General features: G+C 37.1%; 2 protein-coding genes and 1 pseudogene across 3 annotated transcripts in view; 1 reads left to right on the forward strand and 2 right to left on the reverse strand.

Annotated features, from left to right (window-relative positions):
* The window catches only part of LOC113682272 (14 kDa phosphohistidine phosphatase), a 36,759-nt gene extending 20,497 nt beyond the window's left edge, over positions 1–16,262 (forward strand). The window contains exon 3 of the mRNA XM_089204054.1: positions 15,962–16,262. Within this exon, the coding sequence (XP_089060180.1) occupies positions 15,962–16,057 (96 nt within the window). The 3' untranslated portion in view covers positions 16,058–16,262. The remainder of the gene's footprint in view (positions 1–15,961) is intronic.
* LOC149047642 (uncharacterized) lies at positions 662–6,341 on the reverse strand. The gene is made up of 3 exons (XM_089204045.1): positions 6,206–6,341; positions 3,262–3,797; positions 662–2,532 (listed from the first exon to the last, which is right to left on the reverse strand). Exons 2-3 carry the CDS (start codon positions 3,721–3,723, stop codon positions 1,618–1,620), a joined length of 1,377 nt encoding a protein of 458 aa, XP_089060171.1. The 5' UTR covers positions 3,724–3,797; positions 6,206–6,341; the 3' UTR covers positions 662–1,617.
* Positions 9,051–11,479, reverse strand: LOC149047643 (uncharacterized; annotated as a pseudogene). Its single transcript, XR_016185897.1, has 2 exons — positions 10,657–11,479; positions 9,051–10,150 (listed from the first exon to the last, which is right to left on the reverse strand). The product of XR_016185897.1 is annotated as an uncharacterized LOC149047643 (transcript).
* Positions 16,263–17,908: the final 1,646 nt, after the last annotated feature.

Raw genomic sequence — 17,908 nt, forward strand, 5'->3', positions numbered from 1 at the left:
GACATCTTGTTCCTGGGTGGAGACAGGACTTGTGAGAGTGAAACAATCTGTTAAGGAACACTTACTATGGCTTGGGCAGGAATTTAACCCAGACCCCTCAATACACTGATCTTTAGGTAAGCATATGTCAGTCTGTTGGTAATAAATAATTATTGGTGATACATGATTTTCTCCACTGTTATGACTGACTTTCTGAAACATTTCTTTTTAATTTCTAGGGGTTTGGTAGAGCTGATTACTCCATCACAGTCAAGAGACTTAAAAAAGCTTACCCAGATTATGAAAGTATTACCATTGTTGCAATATGTACGTGATTACATGCGCCATCAATGTCTAACTAGACTGAGATCGAGTTACATCTATATAGTCTTACAACGCTGTATGCTACTGAATGGTTGATTAAAACGGGTCTTGAAACAACCATCTCCAATGAGGGTTATTAAAAACATATTGAGAAGTCTGAAGGTATTTATTAAGTCATATTTTGTTAATAGTCGTCATCCTACTAAAAGATTAATTATTTGATACATTGGATAGGATAGGGCACTTAAAAATGGTACAACTTGAGGTCTTTGTATTTGGCAGTGCTTTCAGTAAGACTTGGTGAGAGCCTTGTGAGAGACTTGTGAGAGCCTTGCAAGGTCAGTTGTGTAGCAAAATACCTGAAAAAATCTTGACAGCTTTAATTCACTAAAGAAAAAATAAAATTGACACAATACGTAAAAGGAGATGTTTTATAAACTGATGGACCCCCTCCCCACTCAGTGTTCTGTTGCAGACCACCAGATATGACGAACTTTTTCCATTTTTAAACCAGAACAATTTCAGTTTCTTAAAGGTGCCATGTAGGGACAGCCACCTATGTAACCTCAAATCTTAATGAAAGCACTGTTTACCATTGGCTAGTTATCCTCTATGCATACATATTACTAACAGTTTTTTATATAGATTTAGAAATTTTTCCACGTTATGAATTTTTATAAAATGCATCCAGAACTACAATGCTACATTGGAGATGTAAACAAATCCAAACCTGTATATGAGAACAAAAAAATTATAGACTTCGAAAGGCACAAATATTATTTACCTTGGTGGTAAACATTTCACCAGTTAGCTAGTTTGGGCTTCATTGGTACCAAGTTATGCAAACTAAGGCTAGTTAAATTTATACAATTAAGGCTACTAAGGTTTGCTATCCAAACCTGTTTAAGCACGAGATAGTAACTGAGATTATAATTTTAATAAACAGTGCTGTACTTCTTCAAATAGTTAGGTGTGTAATGATTAGGATCTTACTTAATTATATCATTTGCATGAACTGTTATACAGCTTGTAAAATTTGTGACTAAGGAATAACTTCACCTTACAATATCATAACATTATCAAGCACTTAGGGAAAAAGGAAAAGATAAGTTTAGCCATAAGACCAGCTACTATTTTGAAACAATACTAAATACTCTTCATTAATTTACCAGAAAATGAGCAATTAATGAAGGGTTAGTTATTACTCAGATGATTAGGGTGAGTCCAGAAAACATTTTTCCATTGGTTTACATGTACAATAATATCCAAATGAAAGGATTGGAGCATCTTAAGACACAAGTGCTTGCATTTCTTTTACGCTAGTTCATTCAGAAGATGACCTCCTTCATGATCAGCAGATCTAAGCCAGTACCCCTTCCAATAGAGCCATGAAAAGAATATAGAGATTAAATACATCACTGCTTCTTTCAAAGCTTCATCAGCAGTTTGTCTTCCATTATATGACTGCCCAGCTAGAATCACAATAACAATAAGAACACAGATGGCTAGGAACCCAGCAAAACATGAGGAAAATAACAGACATTTTTTTTTTAGGTTGTTCCCTTGAGGGACTGAAGACTTGTAGGTATAAAATGCAAAGGTTGAGACACCAATAAAAAGGCAAAGTACAAGCAGAACAACGAGACCCCAGATAGGATTCAGCATTATTCCAACTAAGAGCCAACAAAAATGGTAGATTGCTAAATTTGCACAAATTATGAAAAAGAATGACTTCTTCTTTACAATGTCCTCCATTGGATGTCCTTGTTGTTGTTGTCTTTCCTCATCTTCCCCACAGCAATATAATGTCATACAAGAGACTATAATCCCAACAAACACAATAATTGGTTGTATTGCTACAAAAACAGCATACATGTTAATTGGAACAATTTTCTCACCGCTGCTATATCCATAAACTATTACCACTTTTGCTATATATATAGCAACAAATATTACTAACAAAAATCCACAAAGGAAATCTATCGAATTTTTCTTATCTTTTGACTCCCTATCCCCCTCATTTTTGAGCTCATCCCGTTTTTTCGTTGTTATAAAGGCCAACAATGGCCCAGACACTATCGAAAAGAGGAAAGAGAGGACTAAAATTACTATTATTCGCCAACTGTGTTCTGTAACAGAAGAAATATTTGGTTGATGTTCCTCTGTGATACACTCAGCATAATTCAGTTGGGGGTCTCTCATTGCAGGCCTAACAGCCAGATCTTGGAGCTATGAAACATAAGACAGAACTAAGTCAAATCAAAGAAAAGGATGATTCTAAAAGAGTAAGCGAAAAAGAAGTGCTAAGCTATGGGGTATTGGAAGGTTTTAAAAAATATTTAAAACACAGAACAATGAATTCCTTTTGGTATGACTAGTACCAAGTCATGGGTTCATGGTCATAATAACAGTGTACATGCCCAACTTACACGCCAACTCTGCCGAATAAGCCATAAGTTTCTGGGAACATACACGAATCTCCCTGACTCTGGCACAATTTGCCAAACAACTCGAATAAAGGAAATATGAATCACTCTCTCCGCAAAGATGGAAATTTTATCTCCACTTTAGAGAATCGTTGCGTTTCTGTTCATGGACTTCAAAGACAATTCTTTTGAACTGTTTTAGCTTTTTGCGTTCATTTAAGTGACCTACAGTTTGTGGGAGAGACTAGAACGAAGATGTTAATTAACAAATTTAGACGAGGAGAGGGGAGAGGGGTGGGGACGTAGTCCAAAATCGTACCTATCCGAATTTCTCATTTTCCAAGGGGTACTAACATTTTCAGTTCCATAGATGAAGTTATAATAACTGAAGTAACAACTCTACTTTCAATTCTTTTCGGAGAAGATGTTTACAAGGTTAAGAGTGCAATGTTTTTTCCTGATCGGTTTTTAATGTTCAATAAGAATTCTTTTGCTACTTTGGCACATAATCTAAATTGGTCAAAGTACTTACAGCAGCTAGAGCGTCTTCGATCTGTTTTTTTAGTTTCCCTTTCGTCACATCACAGCAGGAAAGTGAAATTGTTATGTTAAGCTCCTGTGTTCGACTGGTCACCATGATTGACCATAAGGACCAAAATTCAAGAACTTTAGCAGGAAGAGCAGCGTACAGGCAAGATATACTCCACGTGTATTTGGCAGCAGGAGTTGAACTTTCCGTTTTGTTGGGGCCATAGACATTTACAAACACACGAACTGAGGAAGGCCTCTTGGGTGGATAAAGAGCCGACTCGATGTTGAAACTGTTTTCTGATTTCGCCAAGATGTTGTAAACTTGTTCGTAAGTGATTTTGTTACAGGCATCAGTTGAATTGACCGCAGTTGTACAGTTATTGGTAGCTGTTGCTTGAGACATGTGTTTTGGAAATAAGTGTAATATCATAAGTTGAATTAAGACGAGAAATTTGAGATCCATTCGCAAAAATGCTATCCTTGAAAAACAGTGGAGATTCTAATAGCTTTGAATCCCTTGACCAGTTCCAAAATTTCCTGCAAGAGAAGCGGAATGAATACAAATCAGCTTTGTTTGATCCACTTTTACTTTTTGAGGCTGGTTATTTCATGTTAGCTGTCAAAACAAAATATTTTATGAGCGGAACTCGCTTAGATTATTGCTAGAGGTTATCACAGTTTCCATATAGCATGAAGTGTCGAGTTAGTATATTGCCACTCCATGTGGACAGGACGCAAGTCCATCGCAGAAAATCACCCAGCACATAAAAAAGTTAGTACTTGATAGTGCTATGGTACTCGTTTATATTCTTGGGTGAAACGAGGCTTTGAAACGAATACTGAATGCCTCTCTTTCAACATTGAATATATTCAAGAAGAATCAGTAGAGGATTTCTCGCGAATTAATGTGGAGAAACTAGCTACGATGTGGCTTAAATGATCGTAACGCTTGTGGGAAGGTTGTTGGCAACAGTTTATCTGCAGTAATTTGTGGTACAATTCTTTACATTTTGGCTCGGCCAAATACTTAGTATATCGGCTGGATGTAAATAAAAGAACACGTTCACGATACTTCCGGTTTCCATGAAATAGCAATGTCTAACTCCAATAATCCGTATCTGTAAGCTTCTATCGTTTGCCATTCTGAATAAAGCCTCTACTAATCAAAGTTTGAAATCAATTCCTTTTGATATAAACATTTAAGGAAAAAAATTAGCGCCGGAAACAGCTTAACTTCTTACCTAAACCCTCCTAACGACTAATGGCTTATCGTAGGCTTATGACCACGGAATCACTAATTCTAGTCACTAAGACCTCGCAAAAACATTAAATTTTAGACATCGAAATCTTATATTGCGTCTAATAAATTTGTGGGGCTTTTTCATAACTAAACTTGTGTCAGCAAACCTTTCAGGTAATAAACAAACTCTCTTAACCCTGATCGTCTTTGAATTTTTGGTAGGTGGACGACATGCTTACAACTAAAAGAAAAATTTTATGAAACAGGTGGAGAGTACCTTTCCTGTAAAGAAGACTTACAAACCAAACGATCTGACTTACAAACCAACGACTTGAGGACGAGCACTCAATTTGTTTTTAGTTTTACAAGTTTATTAGGGTGGAGAGAGGACTTGAGAGAGTGAAACAATCTGCTAAGGAACACTAAACTATGGCTCGGGAAGGAATTCAACCCAGACCCCTCAATACACTGACCTTTAGGCAAGCATATGTCAGTCTGTTGGTAATAAGTAATTATTAGTGACACATGGTTTTCTCTGCTATGACTGACTTTCTGAAACATTATTTTTAATTTCCAGGGGTTTGGCTTCTCCAATAAGGGTTATTAGAAACATGTTGAGAAGTCTGAATTTACTTATTAAGTCATATTTTGTAGTAATCATACTGCTACAAGATTAATTAACTGATACATTGTGTAGGATAGGGCACTTAAAAAAAGGTACGATTTGAGGTCTTTGTATTTGGCAGTGCTTTCAGTAAGACTTGGTGCATGTGAAAGCTCTTGCAAGATCAGTTGTGTAGTAAAATACCTGAAAAACCTTGACAGCTTTAATTTGGTAGAGAAAAAATAAAATTGACACAATACTTAAAAGGAGATGTTTTATAGACTGATAGACCCCCCCCCCCTCCTAGTATTACCCACTTGTCTTCAAAGAGGCTGTTGGGGCAAAGTTCATCTGTGTTCGTTCCAGACCACCAGATATGACGAACTTTTTCAATTTTTAAACCAGAACAATTTTAGTTTCTTAAGGGTGCCATGTACTGTAGGAACAGCCACCTATGTAAACTCAAATCTGAACGAAAGCACTATTTAAAAGTTGGCTTGTTATCCTCTTTGCACGCACATTACAGTTTTTTATATAGAGTTGAAAAATCTTTCTAAGTGATGAATTTATATAAAATGCATCCAGAACTACAACGCTACATTGGAGATGTAAATTAAAAAATCCAAACCTGTTTTGGCACAAGATAACTACTGAGATTATAGTTTTTTAATAAACAGTGCTGTACTCAGGTGTATAATGATTAGAATCATACTTAATAATATCGTTAGCTTGAACTGTTATACAGCATGTAAAATTTGTGATTAAGGAATAACTTCACCTTACAACATCATAACATTATCCCGGACTCAGTGAAAAAGGAAAAGATTTGTTTAGCCGCAAGACTGGTTGCTATTTAGATACAATATCAGATACTCTTAACTAATTTACCAGAAAAATGAACAATTGATGAAGGGACAATTATTTCTTAGACATTTAGAGTCGAGGAAACATTTTTCCATTGTTTTACATATATAATAATATCTAATTGAAATTCAGTTCGATTGCGTTCGATTTACTTTACTGGGTCTGTGTTATGTTATCGCTATTTGAACTTTAAGACGAGCTTACTCACTTAAGAAAAATCATGGTATAAATAAATACCTTTTTGTGAGTTACGAAGTAGGATTGATTTTTGACACAGCAATCTGCTCGATGACACTGACAAGAAACGCAGGAACAATATTCCCACTTTGACGGCTGCGACCAGCAGGGTTGAACGGATAGAGTGCATCTGAATAATTAGTCAAGTACTCAGAAACAAAATAGGAGGTTGCCCGCTAACAGGTCTGAACTTGCTCTATTGTTTTTAAAGTGGAATGATGGTCATACGACTGTCTCGTGATTTTTTTCAACCAATCTCAGTTAATGATGTTTGCGGGCGGCCCAAGCTCCAGGTGTTTCTAAGTTTACTACAGGCATTTAGAAATGGATAACTCGCCAAAATGGGTTCTTTTTAATATAGTAAGCGGTCAGATAACAAGCGATGCACTGTGGTATTTTTATTGAGAATTTGACTGTATTTTTTATTCTTAGGAGCGGTCGTAAAAATATTCCCATCCAAACTCTTATAATTTCGCCATGACTCTTATTTAGCAAGATGATCATCACACAGCTGAAGCTTGGGCCGCCTGTGGTATATTTAGAAGGTCATGAATTAATTTTATCTTAAAAATGGCTGGGAGTGAAACTGGTTTAACCGATTTGGTGCATGATTTGGATTTAGAAGATGTGAATGACACTGGCTATAAAAGAGATATCAACGTAAAAATCATCAACGGGTTTTATTACCAAAATGTGGCCTATTTGCTGACTATTGGATGAGGTTGTATTGTTATGACTGCTTTAGGACTGTCGAAAACTATGTTATTCAGAATGCATTCGTATATGAAATGTGCCTCAGTCGAGCCTTTGAAAAGTTTAAAGAGGAAATGAGTATGAAGCGAGTTTCTGGTAGCCTCGAAGATTGGGTTGATTCTAGTGGTAGAGTTAAGAAAACAAGAGCTTGGCAACTTAGAATGTTTTACAAGCTTTTTAGTCCTTATAAAAAGGTGTTAAGATGTAAGTTACCATTTATATGGTTTGTAAGGAATGGTAAAACCGTTGTTGATTATTTTAAAAGTCATCATGAGGCAGCTCTAACATGGACTCATGAACTAGACTGTGCCTGTGAAACTTGCAAGATGTAAGCTGACACAACTGTGGCGTGACGTCACATCGTTCAGTAGAAATATTACATTGAAGCGCTGAATTATTAAGGTGGGCCGGTATAGATGTGCCGTGACGTTGCATCTTCAAATTTGTCCATAAGCGTAAGATGTTATACCATCTTCATAAATGTATCGCTTATCATCAAAGCAGCTGAGTGACACTTTATTTAGTTCATAGCCTCCGAGTTGATACATTTAGTGCGGATGGTTCTTATTTTATGATATATGTGTTGCTTGTTGAATGGTACGTTTTTGTACTCTTCATGTTTGATGTTCTGTTTTATGATATTCTTTTAATGCCTTTTCTGTTTTGCCACCTTCAAGTGAAACGAAACCAAAATGAGATATCCATATTTAAGCCTGTGACTATAGGAGTTGAACGACCACAGATCACTTACTTGGGTGTCAATGGAAATAAGTCACACTAGATTGCTCCGAAAGAAAACGGAAGTTGTAAACTTATAAACTCTTACACTTATATTTCTTAATTCTTTAACGGTTCAAATAAATAATATGCCTGATCTTTTATGGCTATCCGGTCCGGTCGATAATTGAGCTCGAGGCTTATGGGGAAGGCTGATATCGTGAGAAATTTACCTTACCGATTAATAGGCTGAACGTTTCCACATGATTTGACTTACAAGTCGAGCGATGTTTTTAGTATCCATTGTTTACAAGTTGATAATGATGTCGTGACAACTGCAGCCACGGGTCAGCTATTGTTAATGATGTCTAAATATAATTTTGAGAAAATGCAAGCTGATTCATTTGCACGTTGACTTGAGGACGAACACTCAATTTGTTTTTAGTTTTACAAGTTTTTTAGAGAGCAATAGATCCTAACGTTATTTAACTAGATTTCCAATGTAATCAAGGTAATACAAGATTGAATTTATCATAACTGATCACATCAGTAAAAAATAATTCCTGTCAGTTAAATGTAGCTGAGTCACCTATCAACAGTAGAGAACTCGTGTGTTCCATGGTATTTGGCCTCGAGAATATCTTGGAAAAAGCTCTTATGAAAAACTTCCTCAATGAAGAAAATGACTCCTTCTCAGATCCACAGCTAGACTCTATCTATATTTGTACAACAAAAAGTACTAAAACAGTACAGCCATTTCGCTCGTGCTCCTGAGCAGAGTTATCTTAAACATGAAAAAATCTTGCCTCTTCTCTTGTTATTAAAAAACTCCTCGACAGATTGTTCTTCCAGTAACAACCCCACTGTTGGAAAAATATCTAGTTCATACATTTCCTTAATAATGGCATATTCCCAACACACAACCGCCATTGCCACTTATGGCACTGTGCTTAGTTCCTCGTGATGCAATTGATTTCATTGAAGTCGCGAAATCTTTCTACCTTTTGTTAAATGTATGAGTTTCCAGACGAGTGGTTACTCAACGTATGTTATAAGAGAAGTAGGAAATAGTTTTTCCCGCCATTTCATTACTATTTTGACATTTCAAAATCTGCAAACCGATTCAAATACCTTATTTGACCCTACAAATCGTAATTTAAGAAGTCGATTGCAAATAAAAGTGGTATTCCACATGGAGACCGAGTTTTAAGCCGACGAATTCAGATTTTGCTACACTTTGCTCTCTATGTCATTCCTTTGTTTCTCGTTAAATTCGATATTTTCACCACTTCGCACCATTCTGGCACATGCTTGGCTTTTTTCTATAAATGAACCATCGTTTGACTGGCTTTCCGCCGTATCGTGATCGTTTACTGGTGGATGACATAGGCAAGGACATGTATGATATAAAGAATTCTGACTTGAGGTGTAATAAGTTGATGAATCGCTGAATGAAAATTGCCTTGAGTCAGTATCCGTAACGACGTCGGAAGGCGTCCGCCTTGGGTCACTGGATGGGAGTTAGGTTTGTTTCTCTTCTGACTTTTGGCTTTTGTCCAGAAGCCTCTTCCAAGACAACCACGAAATGAAGGAACCAAGAGCAGTCATAAGTATGGTCTTCAATGTTTCATCCGCAGTTTCTCTTCCATTAAATGACTGGCTGGCGAACACAATTACTGGAATTAAGACAAAAACAGCAAGGAAACCCAACAGACCAGGTAATAGAGCATGCAGTTTATCGGGTTTCACTCCATCTTGTTTACAGCTAACTAAAGTCAGATATTCGTAGACAGCATAAGTGAAGGAGGCAAAAGTAAAGCATATTATAAGCGTAACAGTCAAACCCCAAGTCGGGTTAAGCATTATGCCAATTAGCATCCAACAGGAACAGAAACTAGTGGTGGCTGCACATGTATAGGCGACCGGTTTAGAAAAACAGCTCATACCTTCTCCCCTGTCAGCCGAGTCTGTCTTCAGCCATGGAAAATAATTTTCTAATTTCTTACGGATATGTGGTATTAGGCCAATCACTGTATTGAATGCCATTGCAAACCAGATACAGACTAAAATAGGTACAATGTCCTTGTAAAGGAGAACTTCTTCCAGGTAAAAATTTACAAAAAGTAAAAGGAGCACCAATTGTTGACTTAAACCAAGAACTGGCAACAAAACACCTAGATAGAAGATAGCCTTAGCAGTATTTTTTATCCTGATCTTTTGCCTGTCTCGGCCGGTTGTATTCGTGTGTTCCCTCCCCGAGTTTTTCTCTGACCAACCTTCTTTTCTACAATGTTCAATAAATGAAGTTAACAAATAGAAAACTGCCAAAGTGAAAAGAAATGAACACCAATGGATTACTTTGATGTACACACTGCGTCCTGTAGCCTCTATGTCTATTCCGTGGCCTTCGATAACACATTCCGCTGTGTTCATCCTTAGATCCCGTATCCCTGGTGATACGGCAAGATCTTGAAGCTGAAATGTAACAGCAATCCTATATCAAAACTGTATAAACTTCAAAGGATGGTCAATAACTGAGAGACGGTTGTTAGTGAGTTAAGCAATACCTTTTTCCACCGGGGAATATTGATGAGTACAACCCCGAAAATTTTCAGGGAAACTTGACAAGGTGCTAGTTATAAATACATGCGATTAACTCGCAACCAGTCTTCAATATGTGGAAAGTGTGGGTTGCTTGGCTCAAAAGACTTAGCCTTTTTAGCAGTAGACTTCAGCTAAGATAATTACTAACGTTGCATACTCGAAACACCTTTAGAATAATTCAGGACCAAAATCTGTTTAAATTTACAATTCTCGTTTAGGGGAACGTCCGTGTACCTTATTGCCAATCAAATGATAGCGTTTATTTTCTTTTCATTTCTGCATACTTGCTAACTAACGGAGGAATAATAGTACTGAAGGCAGCTCTTTTAATCAGTTTCCTGTTGTTTCCAAATTAAGGGAGAAAACAATACACTTACCGATGCAAGAGCTCTTTTAATCCTTTCTTAAATGATTATCCTTCTTTCATCCTCCTTCTTTGACACATTGCAGCAGAAATATGGAATAGTTATATTCAGTGTTTGAGTCCGAGGCGTCACAAGGATGGATCCGAGGGACAAAACTTCCAACATGAGTGGTGGTACAGCAACATACAAACAGGAAAGGCTCCAAGTGTATGGCACCATGAGGTTTTCTGCCTCGTTAGGACCATGTAAATTTACAAGCACACGGACAGAAGAAGGCCTCCTCGATGGATATATAGCTGACTCAATGTTAAAATTGTTTTCTGACTTTGCTAAGCTGTTATAAAGCTCTTCATACGTGTGGATGCATGAGAGGGAATTAGGTGAGTTGTCGCAGTTATCGCTGAAATCTGCTCCAACTTTATGTCGACCAAAAACCAGCACCAGTTTGATAAGAGTAACCACAGCAAACCTGAACCACTGAGGAGACATGCTTGAATATCTTGATACTTCTTCTTTTCAGTCTGATCAGTTTGTAAAAGCATATGACAATATTTAGCCGATAAATAGAATAACGAGATTATTTCACGTTTCATGCATCATTAAATCTGCGTTCTATCATTGAATTACGCCAGTTTAGCCATTTTTCGCGGAAAATGATCAGCTTTGCTCGATATGACATTTTTTGTTGAATTTTGATACCTTGTTTAAACTTCTTTCTTTCGTAACGGGGAAAACTTCAGTAACACGATAGAAATTTCGATGGTTTATCGACACAAAGTTCACAGTTATCAGTGATGCAAAGGGTGCAATCCACAATAAAGGGGGTAAGTTTCTAAAGAAACTGTGGTGCTGTGTCGGTGGGAGAGTATAGCAGGTAATTTAGTGTTAACAACTGAGTTGAAAACGTAAATTAGCCTCCGTAAAGGGTAAAAAAGCTGACGTTACGAGCGCTAGCCCTTCGTCAGTGTGAATGACAGGCTTTCCCTCTGACGAAGGGCTAACGCTCGAAAAGTCAGCTTACAAACTCTTTACGGTGGCCAATTTCCATTATCAACTCAGTTGATAAAAAAAATGATCTTGTTATATCAAATTTTATTTGGTATTTCCCCTTCCCTCTCACGAAGGCTTGACTTTCGAAATGTCAGCTTTAGAAACTCTTTACGCTGGTCAATTTGCATTATTATTTCAGTTGATAAAATCAAATTTTTTCTTTATGCATGTTTTTAAAGCGTTGTTGTGTTCGTCTTATAAGGCTGCGTGCAGTGGACCTAAGTTAAAACAGTGTTTTAATACCTACATATTCTCGCGGATTATTGAAATGAGATGCCATAGCTGATAATGATTTGTCCTTGAAATTTCTCAAATGCGCACAAAGTGTGCAAAGAACTTTTTCTGTTGATTACTAAAAGAAAATTAAAAGAGCTTATGGCTTCCGATCTTCCCTTTAAGGTTATTACGCAAATTAAAAGAACTTTGATTGTTATTACATCATCATTTTTATCAAGAAAGTTGCTGTCATTCATTAATCGCTTCATTCATTTCTTCTTCCCTCTCGATTTAATTCCCGAGGACTACCCCGTTAATTGGCCACGCTACTTGATTTCAATTGAATACTTTGGGTTATGTACGCATTTAAAAAAAATGCCTACGCAAGCTATTCTTGATCAAAGTGGGTAATGAACTTTCCCTTTCAAAAATAGCTTAAAATAAACTATTTAGAAAAAGAATAACACATAGTTACACTTGCCTGCGCCCTCCTTTACCTAATGAAGCTGCATGAATTGTAAACGGTAATGCCTGATTTGCGCGTCCTTCAGTTTGTGCTTGTCTTAATCGTGACAGACGTTCGCTGTTACGCACTTTGCTGCCCCTGTCATTTAATGAATTTTGACCCCAAGAAATGGCAGAAATCGTTATCTCTATCTAATTTAACATTTCTTATGTTTAGCAATTACTGATTTTAAATCAAACTCGCGCATATATGATTAACAGTGGAAATTCTAATAGAATCCCTAGGCTAGTTGAAAAATTTCCTGCAAGAGAAGTTGTATGAATACAAATCAGCTTTGTTTGATCCACGTATACTTTTTGAGGCTGGTTATTCCATGTTAGCTGTCAAAAGACAATATTTTACGAGTGAAACTCGCTTAGATTACCGCTAGAGTTTATCACAGTTTCCATAGAGCATTAAGTGTCGAGTTAGTATATTGCTACTCCCTGTGGACAGGACGCAAGTCCATCGCAGAAAATCACCCTGCACATAAAAAAGCTAGTCCCTGAGAGTGTTATGGTACCCATTTATATTCCTGGGTGAAACGGGGCTTTAAAACGAATACTGAATGCTTTTCTTTCAACAGTGAATATATTCAAGAAGAATCTGTAGAGGATTTCTCGCGAATTTATGTAGAGAGACTATAGCTACAATGTGGCTTAAAAGATCGTTTGCGAAAAGGTTGTTGGCAACAGTTTATCTGCAGTAATTTGTGGTACAAGTCCCTACATTTTGGCTCGGCTAAATACTTAGTATATCGGCTGGATGTAAATAAAAGGACACGTTCACGATACTTCCGGTTTCCGGGAAATAACAATATCTAACTCCAGTAATTCGTGTCTAAGCTTCTATCGTTTGCCATTCTAAATAAAGCCTCTACTTATAAAAATTTCAAATCCATTCCTTTTGATATAGACATTTAAGGAAAACAATCAGCGCCGGAAACAGCTTAACTTCTTACCTAAACCTTCCTGATGTAACGACTAATGGCTTATTGTAAGTTCGACTGTCTTAATTTTATGTCTCGTGGTTATCACAGATGACCACGGAATCACTAATTCTAGTAACTAAGACCAAATTTTAGACATCAAAATCTCATATTGCGTCTAATAAATTTTAAATGCAAGGCTCTTTCATGGCTAAACTTGTATCAGCAAACCTTTCAGGTAATAAACAAACTCTCTTAACCCTGATCGTCTTTGCTTTTTGGTAGGCGGAAGAAAAGCTTATCACCAATGAAAAATGGTATGAAACAGGTGGAGAGTACCTTCCCTGTAGAGAAGACTTCCAAACCAAACGATCAAGTGAAACGACACCAAATTGAGATATCCAAAATTTTAATTTAAGCCTGTGACGACGGGAGTCCAACGACTACAGATCGCTTACTCGGGCATGAATTTAAATAGGTCACGCTAGATTACTCCGAAAGAAAACGGAAATTGTAAACTGTAAACTCATAAACTTATATTTCTGAATTCTTTAACGGTTTAAATTAGTAATATTCCTGATCTTTTATAGCTATCTACTCGATAATTGAGCTCAAGGCTAATGGAGAAAGCTGATATCATGAGAAATTTACCTCACCGATAAATAGGCTGAATGCCTCCACATGATTTGACTTACAAGTCTAGCGATATTTTTAGTATCCAGTGTTTACAAGTTAATAAGGGTGTTATGACAAGTGTAGTCACAGGTCAGCTATTGTGAATGATTTTAAATACATTTTCGAGCAAATGCAAGCTGATTCATTCTCGCGTCGACTTGAAGACGAATACTCAATTTGTTTTGAGTTTTACAAGCTTATTAGAGAGCAATGTATCCAAACGTTATTTAACTAGATTTGCAATATAATCAGGGTAATACAAAATTAAATCTATCATAACTGATCACATCAGTACAAAATAATTCCTGTCAGTTTAGTTTAGTTTAGTCGCGTATTTAGCCCCAAGAACAGTAATATCTAGGAAAACCTAACATAAAAAACTTCCTCAACGAAGAAAATGACTCCTTCTTAGACCCGCAGCTAGACTCAGTCTATATTTGTAAAACAAAAAGTAGCACAACAGTACAGCCATTTTGCTCGTGTTCCTGAACAGAGTCATTTTAAACATGAAAAAATCTTGCCTTTTCCCTAGTTGGTAAACCAAGATTGAGCAATTTGTTCAGCATGTAAGTCATAATACTTGGGTGAAGCCAATGGCTATTCACCACGCTTAAACGCGTTTTAACTGCAAAATTACTTTCGTATCACCGCTTAGATATATGTGCACGTGTTATTAGTAATCTTGCAAGCAAGCAAGCAGCAAGTTTATTTCTAGCATTAAGAAAGTTTTAGATTCCCTCCCACCCACACCATCGACAGTTTTGATCGTACCTTAATCTCTTTCGTGTTTGTAATTTATTCTTGATTACTGGACCTTTGGTTTAGTACATTCGTCCAATATCTTTGTTATGTAACAGTCCAGTGTGTTATTTATGTAAGATGGATACATTTAATAGTGTCTGGTCCCAAAACAAGCCTCTGTCTGTTGTGGTGTTTAGTTTTGATCTCAGATGCTCGAGTGGCAAAACCAAAGCTAAATTCATGGGCCATATAAATTCTGGACCTGTCATGTATTTTATTATTAGTAATGCATTTAGTCAATCCTTGTATCTGAAAGATATACTGATACACATATTTACTAAGTTGAATGCAGGGCCTTGAAGTTGCCATTCAGCCATGCTACTAGTGTTCTTATTGTACTTTTTATGTTATAGAGAAAGGTGGATTGATGGGTTAATTTTGATCCTAGTGTGTTCTATATTCCAAAAACTATCTGGGTCTCATGCTGTGAGGGTAAAACAGGGTAGCAACTGCTCTGTAGTCAACTTTTTGGGGCCCACATAGCTAGAGTTTTTGGTTGTTTAACCCTTTGACCCTCTAAGAGTGACTAACATCTAATTTCTCCCAACAGTATCACCCCTGAATCACACATTAAGGTCATGAGAATAATGGAAATGATCGAAAACTAAAAAAGCCCTGGATTGTTTGGGAAATTCTTCTTGTCAGCACCTTAGGAAACATATAGCTAACAGTATGGAGAAAATGCATACCAATGTTGTTGTGTAAAGAGTTAAGGCGTGAATGGAGTTTGTCATAACCTATTCTTGACATCTTGTTCCTGGGTGGAGAGAGTACGGATCATGTGTACTATAGGTGGCCTCGGTCGACATATCGACCGATACATCGGCCGACTGTCAACCGATAGTCGGTCGATTGCCGACCGATAGTCCACCGACAATCGACCGATATATCGGTCGATTGTCGGCCTATATGTCGACCGAGGCCACCTATAGTACAAATGATCCGAGAGGACTTGTGAGAGTGAAACAATCTGCTAAGGAACACTATACTATGGCTTGGGCAGGAATTTAACCCAGACCCCTCAATACACGGGCCTTTAGGCAATCATATGTCAGTCTGTTGGTAATAAATAATTATTGGTGATACATGGTTTTCTCCATTTTTATGACTGACTTTCTGAAACAATTATGTTTAATTTTCAGGGGTTTGGAAGAGCAGATCACTCCATCACAGACGAGAAACTTAAAACAGCTTACCCAGATTATGAAAGTATGACCTTCTCCAATGAGGGTTATTAGAAACATGTTGAGAAGTCTAAATGTATTTATTAAGTCATATTTTGTAGTAATCATACTTCTAAAAGATTAATTATTTGATACATTGTATAGGATAGGGCACTTAAAAAAAGGTACAACTTGAGGTCTTTGTATTTGGTAGTGCTTTCAGTAAGACTTGGTGCCTGTGTCAGAGCTCTTCAAGATCAGTTGTGTAGCAAAATACCTGAAAAAATCTTGACAGCTTTAATTTGGTAAAGAAAAAATAAAATCGATACAATACTTAAAAGGAGATGTGTTATAAACTGATAGACCCCCCCTCCCCCAGTAATATTCATTTGTCCCCAAACAGGCTGATGGGGTAGAGTTTGTGTTTGTGTTTTGTTCCAGACCACCAGATTTGACAAACATTTTCCATTTTTAAACCAGAACAATTTTAGTTTCTTAAGAATGCCATGTAGGGAAAGTCCTATGCAACCTCAAATCTGAATAAAATCACTGTTTACAAGTTGGCTAATTATCCTCTATGCATGTACATTACTAACAGTTTTTTACGTGGATTCTAAAGAATCTTTCCAAGTAATGAATTTACATAAATTGCATCTAGAACTACTGTGCTACATTGGAGATGTAAACAAATCCAAACCTGTGAATGATTAGGATCTTACCTAATTATACCATTACCTTGAACTGTTAGACAACATGTAAAATTTGTGATTAAGGAATAACTTCACCTTACAATATCATAACATTATCCAGCACTTAGGGAAAAAGGAAAAGATAAGTTTAGCTGCAAGACTGGTTGCTATTTTGATACAATACCAAATGCTCTTCACTAATTTACCAGAAAATAAACAGTTGACGAAGGGACAATTATTACTCAGATGTTTAGAGTGGAGGAAACATTTTTCCATTTGTTTACATAATTATAAAATGATATCCAAGTTTACACTGTGTAATATATTGCTAGTGAACACGAGGTCAAACCAGTTGGCCACTTCAACACAACTTTTATTACAGCAATGCATTCTGGTACATACTCAGTAACCCTAGAGGGTACTTAATATATTACACTGCTTTCCCCTTACAAATAAGATATCCTTACAAGTAACACAATAGTAGCTATAACATTTACTACAGGTTCAGTCGGTCAACAGGTTTCCTAATTCTCTCTGATCGCCTCAGAACAACCGGCGATGGTATGTTTACAGTCTCTTCACTAATACTAGAATTAGGCTCATTATCTTTATCTGAAAAATTGACTGGTGGCTGCGGCACCCCGGATGAAACTTGGCTAGTATCTACACTTAGAGTAGGTTGCTCACACAGTTCTGGGACAGGTATGTCCAACTCTCTAGTTTCATGTGGCACCTGATCATGTGCTTTAATCAAATGATCAACATGAACATATCTGGTCTTATAGCCAGTCTTAACTAAATATGTTCTGGGTCCACAGACCTTAACTACCCTTCCCAGAATCCACCTCTCAGTATTGCTACGGGCTTGAGTATTTCTCACTCGAACTATGTCATTCTCTGCAAACAGCCTATCTTGATGACCCTTTAAATCCTTATATTCCTTCTGCTTATTTTGTTTACTCTCTACGGTTTTGGCTAGATCAGGTTTCACTAGAGTTAAACGAGTACGCAGTCTACGTCTCATCAACAGTTCTGCTGGCGTAGCACCTGTGGTGCTGTGTGGGGTGGTACGGTATCTCAAGAGGAAGTCTGCTAGTCTATGTTTGATAGACCTTCCCTTGTTTCCCTCTAGAACTTGTTTGACAAGCGCCTCCTTTACCACCCTGACTGATCTCTCAGCAGCACCATTTGATTGTGGGTGATAAGGAGGAGTTAGGGTATGTTTAATGCCATTTTT

The sequence above is a fragment of the Pocillopora damicornis genome, chromosome 4, assembly GCF_964200805.1.
Source record: "Pocillopora damicornis chromosome 4, jaPocDami1.2, whole genome shotgun sequence".
Taxonomy (NCBI): domain Eukaryota; kingdom Metazoa; phylum Cnidaria; class Anthozoa; order Scleractinia; family Pocilloporidae; genus Pocillopora; species Pocillopora damicornis.

Coding starts and splice junctions, on each gene's coding strand:
- LOC149047642 (XM_089204045.1), bottom strand. CDS start 3,723: ATGGATCTCAAATTTCTCGTCTTAATTCAACTTATGATATTACACTTA. Junction 2,533..3,261: donor TCGAAGACGCTCTAGCTGCT/GTAAGTACTTTG, acceptor TATGTTTCATAG/CTCCAAGATCTGGCTGTTAG.